Consider the following 20,957-nt stretch of genomic DNA (forward strand, 5'->3'; position numbering starts at 1 on the left):
ATCATCACAGAGGAAGTATTGAGCAGGAACATATAGACAAAGAAAACAGGTACAGTAGCTATGCAGGGAACCTGAGTACCTGAGGCTACTGCGCTATAGCAAATAACTGTATAGGGTAGGTCATTATAATGGCACCGGCGTTGCAGGGAGCATTATTTTTTATTATGAGTTCATGACAAGATTTTAATGTGGTGTTATATAACTTCGGGAACTCAGACAAGCACGGAATGTTTTTTCCTCCATTTTGATTTCGCGCCGCCCAGTATTACCTCACATTGTAAAATGATTAGTTGCACTTTGAAAGGCCATTTAGGAATCAGGAACACTACATTTGTCATTTCATTTCATGCACTTGTGCCCACGAAATGAAACGAAATATTGTTTCCCCCAGCCCACAGCAGTGCAACACAAAGACAAAAACACATATCCAAAAAATACAAGAACACATATATCCAAACTAACACACATATATATCCAGACTGCTGGAATAGGCTCCAGCATCCCCGTGACCCCGAGAGCAGGATTAGCAGCACAGATAATGGATGGATGGATAACACATATATCCAAACTAACAAAAAAAAAATCACTGTCCAAGCGTGCGAACACTAGCCTGCATGGGCTAGCAGTTAGCTTAGCCTCCCCCGCTTCTGTGCCCTGTCAAACCGCCCTCGGTGTTTCCTCTTCGAGCGCAGCTCCGGGCAGGGCCGTGCTCCCTGGGCCCACCGGACCCAGCAGATCAGACTCCCCCAACCAATCCATCGCTAGCTCTCCCAGCCAGACACCTTTGACACACCTCCCCACACGCCACACGACGCCACTGAAAACACAGTCAACGCCAGGCGAAATGTGGTCAAAGGTCAAGCTAATTGAACTTTGAGTGGAGCCTGGTTTTAGCACTGCATGTCACTGGAAGGTAGCACTGCAATGAAAAAAAACTCCACATAGGAAAACAATGATAATGCCAGCGCTGTGGGGGTTTGCCACTAATCATGCATGAAAATGCAGAAGAATAAGGCGGGAGTTTGAAGAAGAGGCAAATTTGTGGCTAAGAAGCAGAAATGGCAGACCAGTCTCGTAGAAGAACTTTATCTGCATATTCGACAGCATTGAAACAAGCCATTTTTAACCATGTTTTTTTGTTTGCCAGTGGGAAAGATGCTGACACAACAGCATTGTCAGCTCTCTTTCATTTTGAATAGGCATTTGATCTGGCATTTGAAGCATTCAGATCCCAGTATCGCTGTAGGTGTCAGTAAGCTCAACAATAATGGTGTTCTTCAGCATTGTAGCTCTAACATAAAAAAGAGAGAGGGGGTAACCAAAAAATCCTAAGGGTAGGCGTGAATAATAAAAAAGGAAAACATTTTGTTATATTCTGACAGTGATCAACAAACAAACATGTTTTATTTATGAAAAATTAGCTATTACTACTATTTTAATTGGCATATTCATTCCATTATAAAGAAGAAACAAAACACATTAGTTTGCTTTTTCAGGAAAGAAATGGTACATATTATGTAGAGCCCAAAAATAACAGACATAAAAGTAAACGTGTCTAATCCCACTTTGGTTTGCTTTAGCACGATAAACAGACCACTATTAAATAAACCTTGCAATCTACAGTGCCTTGCAAAAGTATTCAACCCCCTTGACAGTCGTCACTAATTTCTGGGTTATAAAAGATACTCACACATCTGTTATTCCTGAACAAAATTATTTTTGTGAACCCATAAGCTCTAACAGCATGTTCCCAAAGCCAAAATAAGTTGAGTTTAACTGACTTTTTATTCATAAATTAAAATATAGTGCTTGCATAAGTATTCAACCCCCACATATCACTACTTTGGAAAGGACCCTTTTGCTGCAATAACAGCCATGATTCTCTTGGGGTAAGTATCTACAAGCTTTGCACATTCTTCTGGAGTAATTTTTGCCCGTTCTTCTTGGCAGAATTTGCACAGGTCTTGCAGGTTGGTGGGATGGCACCGCTGGACTGTGATTTTCAGTCTGTGCCACAGATTTTCAATGGGGCTGAGGTCCAGGCTTTGACTTGGCCACTCCAAAACATTCACCTTTTTGTTGCTTAGCCATGCCATTGTTGCTTTAGCCTTGTGCTTAGGATCATTGTCCTGCTGGAAGGTGAACCTTCTCCCAAGCTTCAGTTTTGTGGCAGACTGCAACAGGTTTTCTTCCAATAGTTCCCTGTATTTAGCTCCACCCATTCTTCCCTCAATTTGAACAAGGTTTCCAGTGCCTGCAGATGAAAAGCAACCCCATAGCATTATGCCGCCGCCGCTGCCATGCGTCACTGTAGAGAGGGTGTTTTTTAGGGCATGAACAGTGTAAGGTTTGCACCACACATAATGCTTTGAGTTTTGGCCAAAAAGCTGAACTTTCGTCTCATCTGACCACAAAACATTTACCCACATCCTAACTGGGTCTCTCTCATGCTTGGTAGCAAACTCCAAGCGTGCTTTTATATGCATAGTTTTGAGCAACGGCTTCTTTCTTGCCACCCTCCCATGCAGGCCAGAGTTATGGAGAGCCTGTGATATGGTTGACTCATGCTCCTTCAAAGTGATTGCAGGATCATCCGTGGCTTTCCTCACCAGCCCACGTCTTGTTCTGTCACTTAGATTTGAGGGACGGCCTTTCCTACAAAGCGTCTGGGTGGTGTGATACAGCTTCCACTTTCTGACAGTGGATCCAACAGTGTTCCGTGGGACATCCAAACACTTGGATATTGTTTTCTGTCCCTTTCCCGCCTTCTGCATTTTAATCATTTTTGTCTCTTACTTCAGTATTATGCCACTTTGTCTTCATTTCCTGATGGAGTTCATGCCCGGCTAATGAACTTTACACAGAGTGCTTTTTATACCCGTAAACGAGACCGTTACTTTAATATCTTACAGGTGTACACTAATTATGTCCAATTATGTTAATCCGAGTTTGTTTTAGGAATAATTTGTCATTTGTGTAAACTTGGAGCTTTCAGAGCACAAGGGGTTGAATACTTATACAAGCACTATGTTTTAGTTTTTAATCTATTAATAAAAAGTCAGCAAAACTTCTAATTCATGGCCTGTGTTGATCTTTATTCTTTACCATTGTGAATTTCTCTCCACTCAACTCGTTCTACCCCCTCCTTTGCAGCCTGGTGGAGTTGACGGAAGACATCCTGAAACAGCTGATGGACCTGGTCTTCAGGCTGGTTTGTAACGGTGAGCTCAGCCTGGCCCGTGTGCTCCGCAAGAACATCCTGGACAAAGTTGAGCAGAAAAAGCTACTGCGCTACACTAACTCGCTCAAGCCACTCGCTGCCCGTGGGGTCTCTGCCAGGTACTGTCTGGTCCAAGGGTCAGTTTCCTCTCAGCTCCCCTGTGGAGATTTGTTCATAGTGTAGATTAATGTTAGTATAAATGTACGTCTCTGTTTTCATGACACTACGTGTGAAGTAGGATCCACTTTTCTGTATGTTGATCATGAATTTACAAGCCACAACAAAATACAGTCGTCTTAATGTTTGGGTTGGGACTTCAAACTGTTGGTCATCCATTCATAATAAATACCAATTATTACAGCCAGTTATTACAGCTGGCTATCCATTAGCAACCACAGAATTACAGCTATTTCCAGATGTAGAACTGGTCCGCTGATGGAGCTATCATAAAGTAATACTTATACTGTGTGTGTGTGTGTGTGTGTGTGTGTGTGTGTGTGTGTGTGTGTGTGTGTGTGTGTGTGTGTGTGTGTGTGTGTGTGCGCGCGCAACACATGTTTTTGTGTGTCAACCTAGGCCTGGAAATCTCCATGATTTCCGCAGTCATGAGATTGCTGATCAGCTTACTCTCCTTGATGCAGAACTCTTCTACAAAATTGAGGTATGGTGCATTTCACACAGTGTGTGTGTGTGTGTGTATGTGTGTTTGTGTGTGTGTGTGTGTGTGTGTGTGTGTGTGTGTTGTGAACCTTTTCTTTTATCCACTGTAAAGGCTTTGATACTGAACTTGCTATCCAACCTGAACTTGTACCGCTGTCTCCCTTCTTTCCTTTAGATTCCAGAGGTGCTGCTTTGGGCCAAGGAGCAGAATGAGGAGAAGAGTCCAAATTTGACCCAGTTCACAGAGCACTTTAACAACATGAGCTATTGGTAAGACTGGAGAAACTGTCCTCCATATTGACTGCTCTAAGGTCTGATCAGAAGCGACTAGCTCATATCACTGCAGGCTGTTGTCATTTGTATTCCAGTTTTAAGACATCAGACCAGCCGACATTGAATACATGGGGTTCCAACTCCAACTCCTGGATGTTAGCGCCATGTATTCATATTTCTCTCCATCCTATAGGGTGCGCTCTCTGATAATTCAGCAGGAGAAAGCCCAGGACCGAGAGAAGCTGCTTCTCAAGTTCATCAAGATCATGAAGGTTAGTTCTCTTAAGTGTTCTTGTTGCATCCCCCCGAGTCAGATTCCTAGTATATGCAAACTTATTTGATCATGATTTATACTAAAACGTGGAACTTCCTTTGTCATGCCATAACATTTATCCCTGTTTAATATTGCAGCACTTACGAAAGTTGAATAACTTCAACTCCTACTTGGCAATACTGTCTGCCTTGGACTCTGCCCCCATTCGCAGACTAGAGTGGCAGAAACAAACCTCAGAGGTGAGACTGACAGCAGGGTTAACAGCCTTCCATCAGTGGTGGAGTCACCTCTGCTTGTAGAATACTAAAGAGCAAAGACTCAGCTTCAGCTGAGTGTCAGGATTTTGTGCATGGCTAGTCTGACATTCTCTCTTTTTTTTTCCAACCTCTTCAGGGATTGGAGGAATATTGCACATTGATTGACAGCTCCTCATCATTTAGAGCGTATAGAGCTGCTCTGGCTGAAGTAGAGCCGCCATGCATCCCATACCTGTAAGTGAACGGATGACATACACACGTTTGTGTTCAAATGTACACGTGCCTTGTGCCTAGTGATATTGTCTCTCTTCACCTGAAATAAGGACCACATCAGTCCAATCTTAAAATCACTACATCGGCTGCCGGTAAAATTTGAAATGGATTTCAAGAGCCTTTTAAGTGGTTTCGCTTGGGCAGCATGGTGGCGCAGTGGTTAGCGCTGTCGCCTCACAGCAAGAAGGTCCTTGGTTCGAACCCCGGGGTTGGCCAACCTTGAGGGTCATCCCAGGTCATCCTCTGTGTGGAGTTTGCATGTTCTCCCCGTGTCTGCGGTGGGTTTTCTCCGGGTGCTCCAGTTTCCCCCACCATCAAAAAAGACATGCATGTTAGGGTTGATACTCCTGTCTGTGCCCCTGACCGAGGCATGGCAAGACGAACTGGAGTTGGTCCCCAGGTGCTGCACGGCAGCTGCCCACTGCTCCTAGCTACACAGCTAGGATGGGTTAAATGCAGAGCATACTTTCCCTACGGGGATCAATAGAGTATATCAAAATTTTTAAAAAATGCCATATTCATTCATGGGTTGGCCCCAGAATACATGAGTGGTGTGTTAACTGAATGTTCCATGTCGACCACTTGGATTCTCTTAACAGTTATTTATAGATATCTCTAAAACAAAGACTAAAACATATGGAGAGGCTGCTTTCAACTCTTATGGACCCAGGCTCTGGAACAGCTTTAAACTGGGCTTGAGGGCTGCTATATTGGTTGAGTTTTTCAAAGAAGAAGTTGAAACGCACCTTTTTAATGTTGCGTTTACTCAGAGATTACTTCACTGTCTTTTTGGTTTTTGCATTTCACTGCTGTAGTTAAATATAAATGGCTTTTTCCTTTTATCCTTTATGTAACGCACATACAACTGCACTTGTGAAATTAAAGTAAAATTTGATTCATTGTGAACGTAGCGGTCTATTCCGTTGCATACCAACATGGGGCTCGCCGGTTCGAATCCCTGTGTTACCGCCGGCTTGGTGGGGTGTCCCTACACACACAATCGGCTGTGTCTGTGGGTGGGAAGCCAGATATGGGTATGTGTCCTGGTCACTGTACTAGCACCTCCTCTGGTCAGTCGGGGGGCCTGTTTGGGGGGGGGGGGTAGCGCTATCCTCCCACGTGCTATGTCCCCCTGGTGAAACTCCTCACTGTCAGGGGAAAAGAAGCAGCTGGCAACTCCACGTGTATCGGAGGAGGCATGTGGTAGTCTGCGGCCCTCCCCGGCTCGACAGAGGGGGCAGAGCAGCGACCAGGACTGCTCGGAAGAGTGGGGTAATTGACCGGATACTACAATTGAGGAGAAAAAGGGGGAACTTATTGTGCTGACGCATACCTTCATTTGACCACTAAATTTGTTTGCTCTGACCCGGCTCTCGTCTTTACAGGGGTCTGATTCTCCAGGACTTGACCTTTGTCCACCTGGGGAACCCTGATCTCATCGATGGGAAGGTGAACTTCTCCAAACGTTGGCAGCAATTCAACATTCTGGACAGCATGCGACGCTTCCAGCAAGTGTAAGTTCATTGGGGTAAACTGATGATGAAAAGATGTTTTTTAATCACCATCCGTTTATTTTTCAACAAAAGACCTTACAGACATACATTGTATTAATAGATATCACATTTTATCCATCAGTTAAAGCAATTATATCAACTTAAAGTGACAATCTTGAAGAACTCCATTGTCTGTTAGATTACGATCTTTCGCTAGTTGACTAGCTCTGATGCTCCTCTCTGGTTGGTCCACCGGAGAGAAGGTTCCTCTCTGGTGGACCAACCTCTGCTGACTTAAGTAAAAAGCTTTGATGCTCCTCTCTGGCTGGTCCACAGGGGAGGAGGTTCCTCTCTGGTGGACAAACCTCTGCTGACTGAAGTAAAAAGCTTTGATGCTCCTCTCTGGTTGGTCCACAGGAGAGGAGGTTCCTCTCTGGTGGACCAACCTCTGCCGACTGAAGTAAAAAGCTTTGATGCTCCTCTCTGGTTGGTACACCGGAGAGGAGGTTCCTCTCTGGTGGACCAACCTGTGCTGACTGAAGTAAAAAGCTTTTATGCTCCTCTCTGGTTGGTCCACCGGAGAGGAGGTTCCTCTCCGGTGGACCAACCTCTGCTGACCAAAGTAAAATGTGCGAGTTCCTCTGCGCAGCCTGAGATTTTTTTCATAGAAACTGTCATACTGCCATTGTTGTTGAAAAAGGTTTTCGTCAGTTGACAATGAGCTGAATCATTACTGGTTCACCAAGTTCGATGATAGATAGTAACGAAACAGACGTTCGTTTAATGAAAAACTTCAAGATGACCATTAAATCAAAATTGTTTTCAATTGAAGTTTTAAAAGCTTGAAAGATTTTTGCTTCTGCATTATCTGATGTATGTTGCTGCTCATCAGTTGTTGCATTGATCAACCTCTGGCCCTTCTCATCCTCCAGGCATTATGAGCTGAAGCGCAACGACGATATTGTCTCCTTCTTCAATGACTTCAGTGATCACCTGGCAGAGGAGGCCCTTTGGGAGTTGTCCCTGAAAATTAAACCAAGGAACATTACTAGGCGCAAGACGGACCGCGAGGAGAAGACCTAGGGCCTGTTGGCCTCCCTGGGGTTCAGAGACTGACCTCCAACTGTGCTTCATGACACTAACTCCACTTTACTACAGACTGGGAGAAAGACGGACAGAAACTATTGGCTGGAGCAAATGGGAGACTCATTGTGGCGAATACAGAACAAACTACAGTAGACTCGAGAAAAGAGTAGCTGAGGTTTACATGGAGCTCTGCTGCTCTGGGAGACTATAATTGGGATTACAGTGGTTGTGGATCTTGGCAGGGAAATATTGAATGACTATGGTAATACAGGAGGAAGCCTGGTGCCAAGGGGGAGAGAAGAACCTAATGCACAGAGCGGACAGGGAGATGCTAAGGAAATAACCAAAGTCTTCTCCCTGCCCTCTCTGTTATAGCGTGGAGCTGTCATGTGTGTGTGAGATTGAGGTGAGTGGTCCATTATTCCCTGAGATGTTCCTTTCTCTTCCTTTATGTATGTGCCATTCATGGGCCATCTTCTACGGCCCTCCTCCTTGCCGCTAAAGCCCCCTCACCTATCAGACACTCCCTCAGTATTCCAGAGCAGTCTGGCATGAACTGTGAGGGCACTACGCAGGCTGCACCAAGACTGCTGAGGACATGAGGGGATTAGACCTTAAGGAAAGGATGACCATTAGGGACTGGAACCTAAGTTTGTTTTGAAACATTTTGTGTAAGAATCACGTATGGTTATATGTATTATATACAGTGCTCCTTTTGTTCTTAAAAAGGATGTTTATGCTAATGAGAAGCGCTTAGCTTCTCCCAAGTGCCATACATATGTGCACTAAAAAAAAGCAAGCAAAAACACAAAAAGAGAATTACTAAAGATGCTGTGATCTATGTATGTCATACTGAATCATTGTGTGCCATGTTCAAGTCTAGAGAACCATCAGGCAATCAATCATGTCAGTGTGGAAGAGTGTGTGTGACTGAAGTCCTCGGTGACTTGTGTGTTTGTCATTCCTTAATGTGCTGTAGTAATTCATTTTGATTCCTCTTTGGGATATCTGTCCAAAACACTTCACACTGTGCTCTCAAACTCCAATAAAACAGCTGTTTCTATACATACTGTATAGGTCTGAGGCATGACTCTGTTCTGAAAAGTTCCCGACTGATACACTGTTGGAATTTGGTTCTGGTGTTACCCCAAGGAAGTACTCTTGACACTTTGCCACTGAAAAGAGAGTTTTTATTTAATGTGGTCAGTGGAAAATGCGTTTAACAATTAAGGTATGAGTGACTTAGCTTCCTTAGATTAACATGTAAAAAGAACAAGAGCTTCGATCTCAAGTTTAACACTGAACATACATGTCAACTATTTTGCTTTAGTAAATTAAAGAATGAGAAAATGAGGGTAACTAGTACTTGTAAGTTTAAGTTCATGAGTCTAACAAGCAGTAAGGTTCAACATCAAAATTGAAAAACTACAGTGTACAACGCCACAAAATAAACATTGATAAATTTAAGTAAAACCTTACCATTACAGCATCCTTTTCAAAAACACACTGTCAAACCACTCAAATTGAAAGAAAATAAGTAACTTGCAAAAATGTTTACCCGCAATTGCATAAAAATGATTAGTGCCAAGGGAATAACTACAGGTGAACAATGAAAACATTGCAGCACCAAGTACTTGTGCACACAATTGTGGATAATTAAGAGTAAAATATCAGCACTTGTGACTTACCAGTTACAACTGCTGATATTTAGTCTCTGGCATATCCAATAAAACAATCAGTAACAGTAATTACAACTTGTCTCAAAGTTGTCTAGACCAGGGGTTTTCATAGTGTAAGACAGTGAGCTGCCCAAAACAGAATGGAGAACATGAAAATGCACACAACTCATTGATGCACAATGCTGCTTCCCGACACCATGCGTAAGGGCTTAACCTGACCTGTTAAGCTTAAAATGGGTTCGGGTAAAAATAAAAATTGTTCCACTATAACCCTACTATCATGGGAGTTTGGCCAGCCAGTCTACATGTGTTTTGTGGACTTGGAGACGGCTTACGACCGTGTACCCCGGGGCACTCTGTTGGAGGTACTGCGGGAGTATGGGGTACCGGGGCAGTTGCTAAAAGCCATCCGGTCCTTGTATAACCAAAGTGAGAGCTGTGTCCGCATTCTTGGCACAAAGTCCATTTTTGGTGGGTGTCGGACTCCACCAAGGTTGTCCCTTGTCTCTGATTCTGTTTGTGATATTCATGGACAGGATCTCAAGGCCCAGCCAAGGTGAGGAATGTGTCCGTTTTTGGAACCTCAGAATTGTATCTCTGCTCTTCGTAGATGATGTGATTTTGTTGGCTTCATCAGAACGCGACTTCCAGCGCGCACTGGGGCAGTTTGCAGCTGAGTGTGAAATGGCCGGGATAAGAGTCAGCACCTCCAAGTTTGAGGCCATGGTTCTCTACTGGAAAATGGTGGATTGCTCTGGATGAGTTTTTGCCTCAAGGGAAGAAGTTCAAGTATCTCGGGGTCTTGTCCATGAGTGAGGGTAGGATGGAACGGGAGATTGACAGGCGGGTTGGTGCAGCATTAGCAGTAATGCGGACGTTGTACCGGACTGTTGTGGTGAAGAGGGAGCTGAGCCGGAAGGCAAAGCTCTCAATTTACCAGTCAATCTATGTTCCAACCCTCACCTATGGTCATGAGCTTTGGATAGTGACAAAAAGAGTGAGATCGCAGATACAAGCAGCTGAAATGAGTTTCCTCCGTAGGGTGTCTGGGCTCAGCCTTAGAGATAGGGCAAGGAGCTCAGACATCTGGAGGAGGGAGCTCGGAGTAGAGCCACTGCTCCTTTGTGTCAAAAGGAGCCAGTTGAGGTGGTTCGGACATCTGATTAGGATGCCTCCTGGGCGCCTTCCTTTGGAGGTTTTCTGGGCACGTCCAACTGGGAGGAGACTCCGGGGTAGACCCAGAACTCGTTGGAGGGACTACATGTCCAATCTGGTGTGGGAACACCTTGGGATCCCCCAGGAGGAGCTGGAGGGTGTTGCTGGGTAGAGGGACATCTGGAGTGCCCTGCTTAGCTTGCTGCCACTGCGACCTCACCCCGGAGAAGCGGCTAATGATGAATGAATGAATGAATGAATGAATGAATGAATGAATGAATGAATGAATGAATGAATGAATGAATGAATGAATGAATGAATGAACTAACCCTACCATGGATAGCCTACATAGCCTTCTTTACTTTAACGGGAGCGGTGAGTCTGCGTCCAAGAAAATCCCAACTTAAAATATACATTGTCATACTTTCTGCAGTTTCTGTGGGGTTCAGACATTTTCTTGAATTTCCCTGCTTTTTTCCACACCTCCCCTGAAACTCTTTAGCGTACCCCAGGGGAGATGGGCCTCACACTTTGAAGACCGCTGGTCTAGACGCACCCATCCATACAGTCTCAATGTGGGCGACTACTGGGCTCCAGTATAACCCTCTTTCCTGGGACACTGGAAGTTCCAGTCTGCAGTTCACCCTGCTCAGAAATTGCTCGCTTCAGGCCCCGCCCGTTGACAGCACCACGCTGCCACTTACAGATGTCACCATTAAGAATGTCTTGGATATGCTGCACAATGAGGTTGATAGCCACTGGAAAGAGGAAAAGCACACAATAGGTATAAAAACTGAAGAATCCTTGATGTTGAAAAGGGTGGTAAAAATTAACTGACAGTTTACCCATATTGTCAACGCCCCTCGGAATAATGACATCTGCATACTTCTTTGTCTAGGAGGAAAGAAAAACAATTTTGAGGACCTTGGAAGTTGTTGGTGGGAAAAGCTGCTCACTGAATGTCTGTTTCTGGAAAACAAGCATATTATCAATGTCAAACAGTATGTATACCTACAGGCAAGCAGAACTCCTCGAAGGCCGGCTTAACAAACGTAGTATACTGAGTGAGAATCTGCTCCAGGTCTCTCCTTCTATTCATGTCTCGCAGAACTACAAGCAAAAAGCACAAGCAATTTAAACCCAAAGCAGTTATAGAGTAATGATGTGGGTGGGGTGTGTGTCTATTTTACTCAAATACCTCGGCGAGACAGTCTAACATCAGAGTCTGTGTCCACAAAGAGCTTCATATGAAACATGTCACGCACTTTCTGGGTATAGAAGACAAGGATCCCCTCAAAGAGGACCACATCTGCAGGGTAAACTGTGATCTTGTTCTCCAATCTAGAAACAAACATGTTTTTGCTGGGGTTTTGTTTGTTTTGATTGATTTTTATACTGTGAAACTACCATGGCTAGAAACTAAATGTTCTGTGATGTTAGAAGGAAGGATTACGATATTAGTGCCCAACACTTTCTTCTCACCTGGAATGAGTGACAAAGTCATATGTTGGCACTTCAACCACCCCCCCGTCCACAATGTCCCTTAGGGTTTGGTACATCAGCTCGTTGTCAAATGCATCTGCAAAACCATAACAAATAGTAATCACATTCTTCTTAGTACAGTGACATGCTAATCCATTTAATAAGCATATAGACATTATGTATACAATAACCAGTTAGACAATGCTGCAATGTACACTCACCGGCCACTTTATTAGGCACACCCGTCCAACCGCTCGTTAACGCAAATTTCTAATCAGCCAATCACATGGCAGCAACTCAATGCATTTAGGCATGTAGACATGGTCAAGACGATCTGCTGCAGTTCAAACCGAGCATCAGAATGGGGAAGAAAGGTGATTTAAGTGACTTTGAACGTGGCATGGTTGTTGGTGCCAGACGGGCTGGTCTGAGTATTTCAGAAACTGTTGATCTACTGGGATTTTCACGCACAACCATCTCTAGGGTTTACAGAGAATGGTCCGAAAAAGAGAAAATATCCAGTGAGCGGCAGTTCTGTGGGCGAAAATGCCTTGTTGATGCCAGAGGTCAGAGGAGAATGGCCAGACTGGTTCGAGCTGATAGAAAGGCAACAGTAACTCAAATAACCACTCATTACAACTGAGGTATGCAGAAGAGCATCTCTGAACGCACAACACGTCGAACCTTGAGGCAGATAGGCTACAGTAGCATAAGACCACACCGGGTGCCACTCCTGTCAGCTAAGAACAGGAAACTGAGGCTACAATTCGCACAGGCTCACCAAAATTGGACAATAGAAGATTGGAAAAACGTTGCCTGGTCTGATGAGTCTCTATTTCTGCTGCGACATTCGCATGGTAGGGTCAGAATTTGGCGTCAACAACATGAAAGCATGGATCCATCCTGCCTTGTATCAACGGTTCAGGCTGGTGGTGGTGTTGTAATGGTGTGGGATATTTTCTTGGCACACTTTGGGCCCCTTAGTACCAATTGAGCATCGTGTCAACGCCACAGCCTACCTGAGTATTGTTGCTGACCATGTCCATCCCCTTATGACCACAGTGTTCCCATCTTCTGATGGCTACTTCCAGCAGGATAACGCGCCATGTCATAAAGCTCGAATCATCTCAGACTGGTTTCTTGAACATGACAATGAGTTCACTGTACTCAAATGGCCTCCACAGTCACCAGATCTCAATCCAATAGAGCACCTTTGGGATGTGGTGGACCGGGAGATTCGCATCATGGATGTGCAGCCGACAAATCTGCAGCAACTGCGTGATGCTATCATGTCAATATGGACCAAACTCTCTGAGGAATGTTTCCAGTACCTTGTTGAATCTATGCCACGAAGGATTAAGGCAGTTCTGAAGGCAAAAGGGGGTCCAACCCGGTACTAGCAAGGTGTACCTAATAAAGTGGCCAGTGAGTGTATAATGAAAACATAAATAAAGGTGGGGATGTCACCTTAATATTTAAGTCCACTTTCAATTTAACTTCTAAACTTGCAACGCAATTCAAATCTTTTGAGGTTCTTATTCGAAGTCCATCTCTTTCAGCCATGAATAGACTCGGCTCAGTCCAGATTATGATACTCTTATCGACCCCCTGGCCCTTACTCACTATTTCTTGAAGCATTTGGAGAATTTGTCTCAAGTCTTGTCACTCATTCTGATGAGATTCTAATTCTTGGTGACTTCAATATTCATCTGAATAAGGCTGCTGATCCTCTAAGTAAAGCCTTTCTGGTGCTTGTTGATCCTTTTGGGTTCTCTCAGTTTGTTCAAGAGTCGACTCATTGCAGTGGTAACACCCTTGATTTGGTTTGATCTAAAGGGAAAGCTGTTTCGGATCTGATGGTCTTGCCAACCACATCTGCTGTGTCAGATCATTTTCTCATCAAATTTGAAGCATTACTGGCCTGTCCTGTTAATGTCGGCACAGATGTAATTGGCACTTGCCACATTGGTCCATCCACTGTAGCTGCATTTGGCCAGCAGCTACTTAAAGTCTTGGCTCCTTTCACTGTAGAGACTGACGCTGTTGAAATTTTCACTAGTGACTTAAACGTGGCCCTCTCTAGTCTCCTCAATTCAGTTGCACCTCTCACTACCAGAGCTAGGCCACTAAAGAGGTCTACACCCTGGTTTAATGATGAGACCTGTGCACTTAAGCGGGCCTGCAGGACACTGGAACGTAAATGGTGAAAATAAAAATTGGAAGTTTTTTACCTATTTTGGCATGAGTATTTATCAGAATCAGAATCATGTTTTTGTTTTTTTTGTTTTTTTGGGGGGGTTTTTTTCTTTCCTCTCTTTGTCTCCCCAATTGTACTTGGCCAATTATCCTATTTTCCGAGTTGTCCCAGTCGCTGCTCCACCCCCTCTGCCGATCCAGGGAGGGCTGCAGACTACCGCATGCCTCCTCCAATACATGTGGAATCAGCAGCTGCTTCTTTTCACCTGACAGTGAGGAGTTTCACCAGGGGGATGTAGCGTGTGGGAGGATCACGCTATTCCCCCAAGAACAGGCACCCCGACCGACCAGAGGAGGTGCTAGTGCAGCGACCAGGACACATACCTACATCCGGCTTCCCACCCGCAGACATAGCCAATTGTGTCTTAGGGACGCCCGACCAAGCCGGAGGTAACACAGGGATTCGAACCGGCGATCCCCGTGTTGGTAGGCAATGAATAGACTGCTACGCGCCACCCGGATACCCAGAATCATGTTTTATTGGCCAAGTAGGTTTGCACATACATGGAATTTGACTCCGGTTTCATGGCTCTCTCGTTGTACTTACAAGCGTGCTTTACCTGCTGCGAAAGCAGTGTATCTCTCTGGCTTAAACAATATTAATAAACATAATCCCAGATTTCTCTTGACACTGTAGCTAAATTTATTAAAAAGCAACCGTCTATTCACCATTCATGGCCCATGAGTTTCTAGACTTCTTCTGCAATATTTATCTTATATTATGCTTTTACAGCGCTTTTTTTTTCTTATCTCCATCCATCCATTATCCAAACCACTTATCCTGCTCTCAGGGTCACGGGGATGCTGAAGCCTATCCCAGCAGTTATTGGGCAGCAGGCGGAGAGACACCCTGGACAGGCCGCTAGTCCATCACCGGGCTTTTTCTTATCTTTTGCCTGTAAAGCACTTTGTATGACCTCTTGCGATGATAAGGTGCTATACAAATAAACTCGCCTTGCCTTGCCTTGCAATAAAGTTGGTGAGATTATAAACAAAAATTAGTTGTTCAACTCCAGCTACTCCTGCAGATCCTGTCTTACCAAATTCATATCTATACAATGAGTCACTGACAGTCCCTGTTATTGCAGCTTTTGACATTATCTCTCTTGATACTTTGACTAAGCTCATGTCAGCTTCTTAAAGAGAGACTGACATGCCCTTTCTGAACACATTTTTTAACATTCGGAGTTTGCATCATAACCGAAAATAGGTGTGGTTTTCTGAATTCAAAGCTATTGGCTGCTGTCTTTCCACGCATTTCGCATGCGACCACGGCATTGTGACCATGCATTTCGCATGCGACCATGGCATGATGGTAGGCCTACGGTACGGCAGTGCAATACAACTTGGTGAATAATATGTTTGATGATACAAATAACTGTTAGATAGATAGACGATAGATATTTCAATAAATAGATATACAGATAGATAGATATAGATATATAGATAGATAGCAATACATCATAGTGTAACTTGATAGCGTAACTACGGACACACCCTATATGCAAATTGACTGGTGTCTACATATCCACCAGCACAATCTGTCATTGGACACCATCTACAGTCAATCACAGATCTCTCTTGAGTGGCCGCAGATGCGCTGTTTTGGCCACTGAATTTCTCCGTGGTCACGTTCCAACTCGGAACATAGCCTAGCAATAGGAATTTTCAGATTTTGATGTCAGTATCACTTTAACCAACTACTTGCCTACTTGATCCTTTAACCAGAAAAACTTTTTAAAGACCTCTGGCCTTTCCTGGGACCTACAATGATAGACATTGTTAATTTATCACTTACTACTGGCACTGTTTCCAGCAGTTTTAAGACAGCTGTGGTTAAACCTCAGCTGTATGTGCCTATAAGGTCTGATGATCATATGCAGATGACTAATTTGACTAATTTAAATTAATTTAAATGACTAATTTAGAGGCCTGCTTGGCTGCTGTGAAAAACTGGATATCACTAAATTCCCTGCTTTTAAATTCAAATAAAACTGGGATGCTGGTCATTGGCCCTGCTAGACATAGACACCAATTTGATCAAGTAACAATAAAAATCAACAACTCTGTGATTACACAAGTGTGGCAGCCAAAAGTCTTGGTGTTACGTTTGATCCCAGTCTTTCTTTTGATAAGCACATTAAAGAAGTCACCAAGATTGCCTTTTGCTATTACATAACATAGCTAAAATTCAGTCTTTCCTGTCCATGGCTGACACAGAGACTAATACATGAATTTGTTTCATCCAGACTTTATTACTCTAATGTTCTGTTTTCAGGTCTGCCACATTCTAGTACTAAAAAGTCTTCAGATGGTTCAGAATGCTGCAGCTAGAATCCTAGCTAAAACTAGAAAATTTTGACCATATTACTCCAATTCTTGCCTCCCTTCATTGGCTTCCTATCCATGTTAGATCAGACTTCAAGGTACTTCTGCTGACTTATAAAATCCTAAATGGGCTTGCCCCATCATACCTGCCTGATCTCCTTAAACCATATATTCCATCTCGAGCTCTCCGCTCTACACTCTACACTCAGACCCCCTCACTACGCTCTGCCAATGAAAGGCGCCTGGCACTTCCGCCACAACGGGACCCTAAGTCACTCCCCAGACTCTTTTCTTGTGTAGTTCCCCAGTGGTGGGACGAGTTACCAAACTCCATTCAATCCGCTGAGTCCCTCTCCATCTGTAAGAAGAAGCGCAAGACCCAGCTCTTTCATACCTGGTGAACGCCTCCATACTTGGTGGTATTTTATTTTTTATTTTATTTTTTGCTTCTATGCACCCTATGCATTGCCTTTGTGCACTGCCTATTGATACCTATGTTCTATCGGACATAAACCTAGTTTTTTGGCACTTACTGGCATTGTTGCCTCTTGACTAGATCCTTGCTTGTGTTGTATTAACTCTGAGATGTACGCTGTATGCTTTGGATAAAGGTGCCCACTAAATGAAATTGTAACATTTTAACATTGTAAAATACAGGGCTTCTCTGTTTACCAAAAGTTAAAAAGAAGTCAGCTGGTGGCAGAGCCTTTCCCTATCGGGCCCCGTTCTTATGGAATAACCTTCCTGCTGCCATCAGACAATCAGAGTTTGTTGAGTCCTTTAATTCAAAACTTAAAACTCATCTTTTTGCCTTCACTTACAATTGGTTGCCTTTCAATTGAGTACTTCATGAACTGTACTGCATTCCAGGTCGGTTTCTGTCTCAAAGAATTTACCAAGCACTGTCTGCCAACGAGATTATGGAGTATAGATTATTGACCATTGCAACTGTTCTTTTTTTTCTCTCACATCTTTTCTCTCTCTCTCTGGATGATGTCTTCTCCTGTCTCTTCTCCTGTGTATGTGAATGGTCTGATTTGAGTCTCCCCTGTGTGCATGTGTAGTCTGTCCTCCTGTTAGGTCTACATGGTGATGGTGGTCACGTGGCTCAGGTCCTGGGCTGTTCCGATGGCATCTAGACACTGCTTGGCATCCTCTTCATCATATTCTTCATACGTATATCTTGTAATTCAATTATAATTCTGTTATCCTCTTTCAATGCCGCGTTCTTTGAATTGTGTTTTATTCTGTAAACACAACATCCATTGCACGTCTGTCTGTCTTGGGAGAGATCCCTCCTCTATTGCTCTCCCTGAGGTTTCTTCCTACTTTTTCTCCCTGTTAGAGGGTTTTTTTAGGGAGCTGTTCCTTATCCAATGCGAGGGTCTAAGGACAGGATGTTGTATTGCTGTAAACCCCCCTGAGGCAAAATGTAATTTGTGATACTGGGCTATACAAATAAAATTGACTTGACTGACAAAACACTTATGCACAGTTTCATGCTCCTTGTAGGAAAAGAGAAATTTGAATTTGTTCTAAATTGCCTTCATCTCAAAGGAGAATATCGTAATGCAAGGCAACTTGTGGTTTAGTTTAGATTAGCTGAACTGTTAGCTCACATACCTTACAACATACTGCTTGTATACCTAGTAGTACTGCTTATACAACACATCATTATAGGCTATTATTATTGTTATAGTTAAACTGTATTTGGCATAACATTGGTATATTGGGGGAAGAATGCTGAATATGGAGCAGCCAGGCAAGAGGAAAAGAGGAAGGCCAAAGAGGAGGTTTACATATGTAGTGAGGGAGAACATGCAGGTGGCTGGCGTGACAGAGGAAGACACAGAAGACAGGAAGAGATGGAAACGGATGATCTGCCACAAGTGACCCCTAACGAGAGCAGCCGAAAATAGTAGTAGTAGTAGTCGTAGTAGTAGTAGTATTGGTACTGTGCATATCCTCCAAAGCAGAGGTTGGTCATAATGACCACGAAACAAAGTTTCCAAATTGTTGAGCCTGAGAGCAGTCTGTGTAGTTTTAATCTGATATATCACCATATATCAATATATTGCAGCAATACAAGCCAGGTAACAATGATGAAACATCCAGAGGCAGCTTATCTGATGTCATGTGAATCTAATTTCAACAGAACTGTAGATGAAAATTCACCGCCAAGTTCTGAAGCGCCTTGTTACTATTACAAACTTTAATAGCTTTTGTTTATATTAGTCAGTCTGTAGTTAATAATATTAACCAGTTTTATGAGATGGAGGTTTTTCATCTTCTATTTATGATGACAAAGGTAAATGCTCGCTGCCATATATTAGGGACGTGTCTCACCAGTCTGAAGCCCAACAAGTCAGTGGCAGTAATCCCACTTTAAAGTTCTTATTCATAGTGTAAAAAGATTTCATCAATATACATGTTCTTAGTTGGAGAAATTACAGGTATTTCAGTAGATTTCCTTCACCAATATAGGGTTAAGAGTAACCTTGATTAACCTCACCCCCCCACCCAGTATCAACTGTGCTTTGCCCCTTGCTGATCTGACCTTGCGCATCATATATATGATGTAGACAAAAACACTTGGACGTAAGTATTGGATTGCAGGCCTATGAGTTTACACAGCAAGGGCACAATGTTGGCAGATTTATAAAAGGAACCCCTGATAACAGAAAATTTGATATTTTACCCAGGACCAATGCCTTTCAGTGAAATAAAGCCATATATTTCAATCTTTCTTTACTGTTATTTCATTCTTATTCTTTACTTTATTCTTTACTTATTTAAATATGCAATTACTGTTTACATTATACTCCATTTGTTTTAAGAGAAATTTGTACATTTTGCTGCTTACATGGCCAGGCTCGGAGCAGCGTAGTGGCAGCCCAGAGCAGCCACCGGGACAGTCTTGGAGCTGAGCACCTTGCCCAAGAGCACAAACTGCCACATCTGGGATCCCAATTCAAAAAACCTACTGGTATAATGGGATTCAAACCAGTGACCCTCTGGTTACTGGCTCTCTTCTCTTCATGGTACGTTACAGCTATACCTAACACAGTGCCTTGACTATGGCAAAAGCACCCAATTATCTCAGTGATGAAAAACAGAACTGATCGTAATGGAAAGCTCCCAGGCAAAAACGTGGGTAACGTGAAGAGCAATACTGAAAAGGAGTGGTTTTTTTTTTTTGTTTTTGCTCAAAGACCAAGAGGAATTAATGTAAATTGTTAACCAAAGTATCCAAAAAGTACCACAAATGTACTGGATTGGATTAAGTTGTCCAGTGTGAATTCACCTCTGACTTTGGCAACGTAAGTATCATACTATAAACTAGTAAGCTATGCAGCTCCAAGAAAAATGAACTGTTGATTTTGTTCTTACCTGGATGGTCAAAGTTGTACTGGCCCTTCAGGGCCTTTGCCTTCTGCTCTGGTGTCAGGACTCTATAAAAACTGTCTTGGCTTACAATAGCCACTTTCCTCTGGCGATGGTCCACCTTGTTCTGGCCCAGTAACTCCATGATCTTGGCACATACCGTTGACTGTTGCAAAGGGGAGAAACCCTCAATCAACAGACTGCTGTTATTTGTTATAGTTTATTACACACGCAGTTATTTAGTGAAATGCATCTCATGGCCGCTGTCGACAGCGTCTTGTGGGAACAGAACTCCTTATCCGTGACCCATAATGCAATACAGGGGACCTGTTCAGTCCAGTATATTACAGTATGTCAGCTAGCCATGACATCAGCGCATTAATTTGACACGAACGTTGTGACTAGTTAACTTAACGCTAGCTAGTTGGCGGTGCATAGCTCATTCGCGCCAAGTTGAAGTAAAGCACTTAGTGGATGTTAGCAATAGCGGCGTTTACAAACAGTAACTCTGCATCCAAGGGAATTATGGAAATACATTTATACAGTTTAGGCGAGGGGGCGTGCCTCGTCCTTGGACAGGTTTTGGGATAATAACTGCCTCTAGTTTTCAAACTAAGCTAACTGTAGATACTATCCAGCTAATCGCCAGCTATCCAAAAAGAAAGACTTCCTCGTTTTCAGCAAACATTCACCTTGCCGCTGGCAGTTCCTCCGCTAACTCCAATGAGAAACGGCCGGTGTCGTGGCCTCTCCGCCTCGACTAGGGACCCGAGATATGCCATCTCCAGTCCGGTTCTACGGTTAAACCAGTTAGCCTGCTTGCTTCCTTTGACAAGTACCAGTTCACGCGAGATACCATTAACTCTCGCGAGATCACAACAAATAAATATGTGGGATATTCGCGCCTGGGTTGCCAGGTAGAAAACGTGGAAATTATCGTATTTTGTCATAAACTATCGTACATGCACGAAACAAATGAATGCCTGGTGTAGTTCTTGGTTAGAAGGACCCTGCATACTCATGGCTCCTCCACGACATGTGTTTGCCTCGGTTTGCCCTCCACCAGTGATGCTCAATTTTATTTAGGCGTCAATATAAGAAGCATTTCCCCCAGTTGTCGATGCTTTTTTATCAATC

At 43.5% G+C, this 20,957-nt stretch overlaps 2 protein-coding genes across 6 annotated transcripts in view; one reads left to right on the top strand and one right to left on the bottom strand.

The window, feature by feature from the left end:
- Positions 1–8,605, top strand: part of rapgef1b (Rap guanine nucleotide exchange factor (GEF) 1b) — a 78,164-nt gene extending 69,559 nt beyond the window's left edge. For all 5 annotated transcript variants that reach the window (XM_056290208.1, XM_056290204.1, XM_056290206.1 and 2 more), the window contains 8 exons: positions 3,154–3,339; positions 3,797–3,881; positions 4,056–4,150; positions 4,347–4,425; positions 4,565–4,666; positions 4,821–4,918; positions 6,343–6,471; positions 7,383–8,605. In XM_056290208.1, the coding sequence (XP_056146183.1) occupies positions 3,154–3,339; positions 3,797–3,881; positions 4,056–4,150; positions 4,347–4,425; positions 4,565–4,666; positions 4,821–4,918; positions 6,343–6,471; positions 7,383–7,533 (925 nt within the window). In that variant the 3' untranslated portion in view covers positions 7,534–8,605. The remainder of the gene's footprint in view (positions 1–3,153; positions 3,340–3,796; positions 3,882–4,055; positions 4,151–4,346; positions 4,426–4,564; positions 4,667–4,820; positions 4,919–6,342; positions 6,472–7,382) is intronic.
- Positions 8,606–8,726: 121 nt separating this feature from the next.
- uck1 (uridine-cytidine kinase 1) lies at positions 8,727–20,643 on the bottom strand. The gene is made up of 7 exons (XM_056290209.1): positions 20,513–20,643; positions 19,827–19,986; positions 11,853–11,949; positions 11,569–11,711; positions 11,386–11,480; positions 11,216–11,264; positions 8,727–11,128 (listed from the first exon to the last, which is right to left on the bottom strand). The coding sequence occupies exons 1-7, from the start codon at positions 20,600–20,602 to the stop codon at positions 10,941–10,943; spliced, it is 822 nt and encodes a 273-aa protein (XP_056146184.1). The 5' UTR covers positions 20,603–20,643; the 3' UTR covers positions 8,727–10,940.
- Positions 20,644–20,957: the final 314 nt, after the last annotated feature.

This window comes from Lampris incognitus, chromosome 12 (genome assembly GCF_029633865.1).
Source record: "Lampris incognitus isolate fLamInc1 chromosome 12, fLamInc1.hap2, whole genome shotgun sequence".
NCBI lineage: Eukaryota > Metazoa > Chordata > Actinopteri > Lampriformes > Lampridae > Lampris > Lampris incognitus.

Bases quoted from the DNA above. Each gene is read 5' to 3' on its own strand.
- uck1 (XM_056290209.1), bottom strand. From the start codon at position 20,602: ATGGCATATCTCGGGTCCCTAGTCGAGGCGGAGAGGCCACGACACCGG. The intron at 19,987-20,512 runs GTGAATGTTTGC...CCTTTGCAACAG, and splicing joins GAGGAACTGCCAGCGGCAAG to TCAACGGTATGTGCCAAGAT. The intron at 11,265-11,385 runs GTAGGTATACAT...CTTTCCTCCTAG, and splicing joins TCGAGGAGTTCTGCTTGCCT to ACAAAGAAGTATGCAGATGT.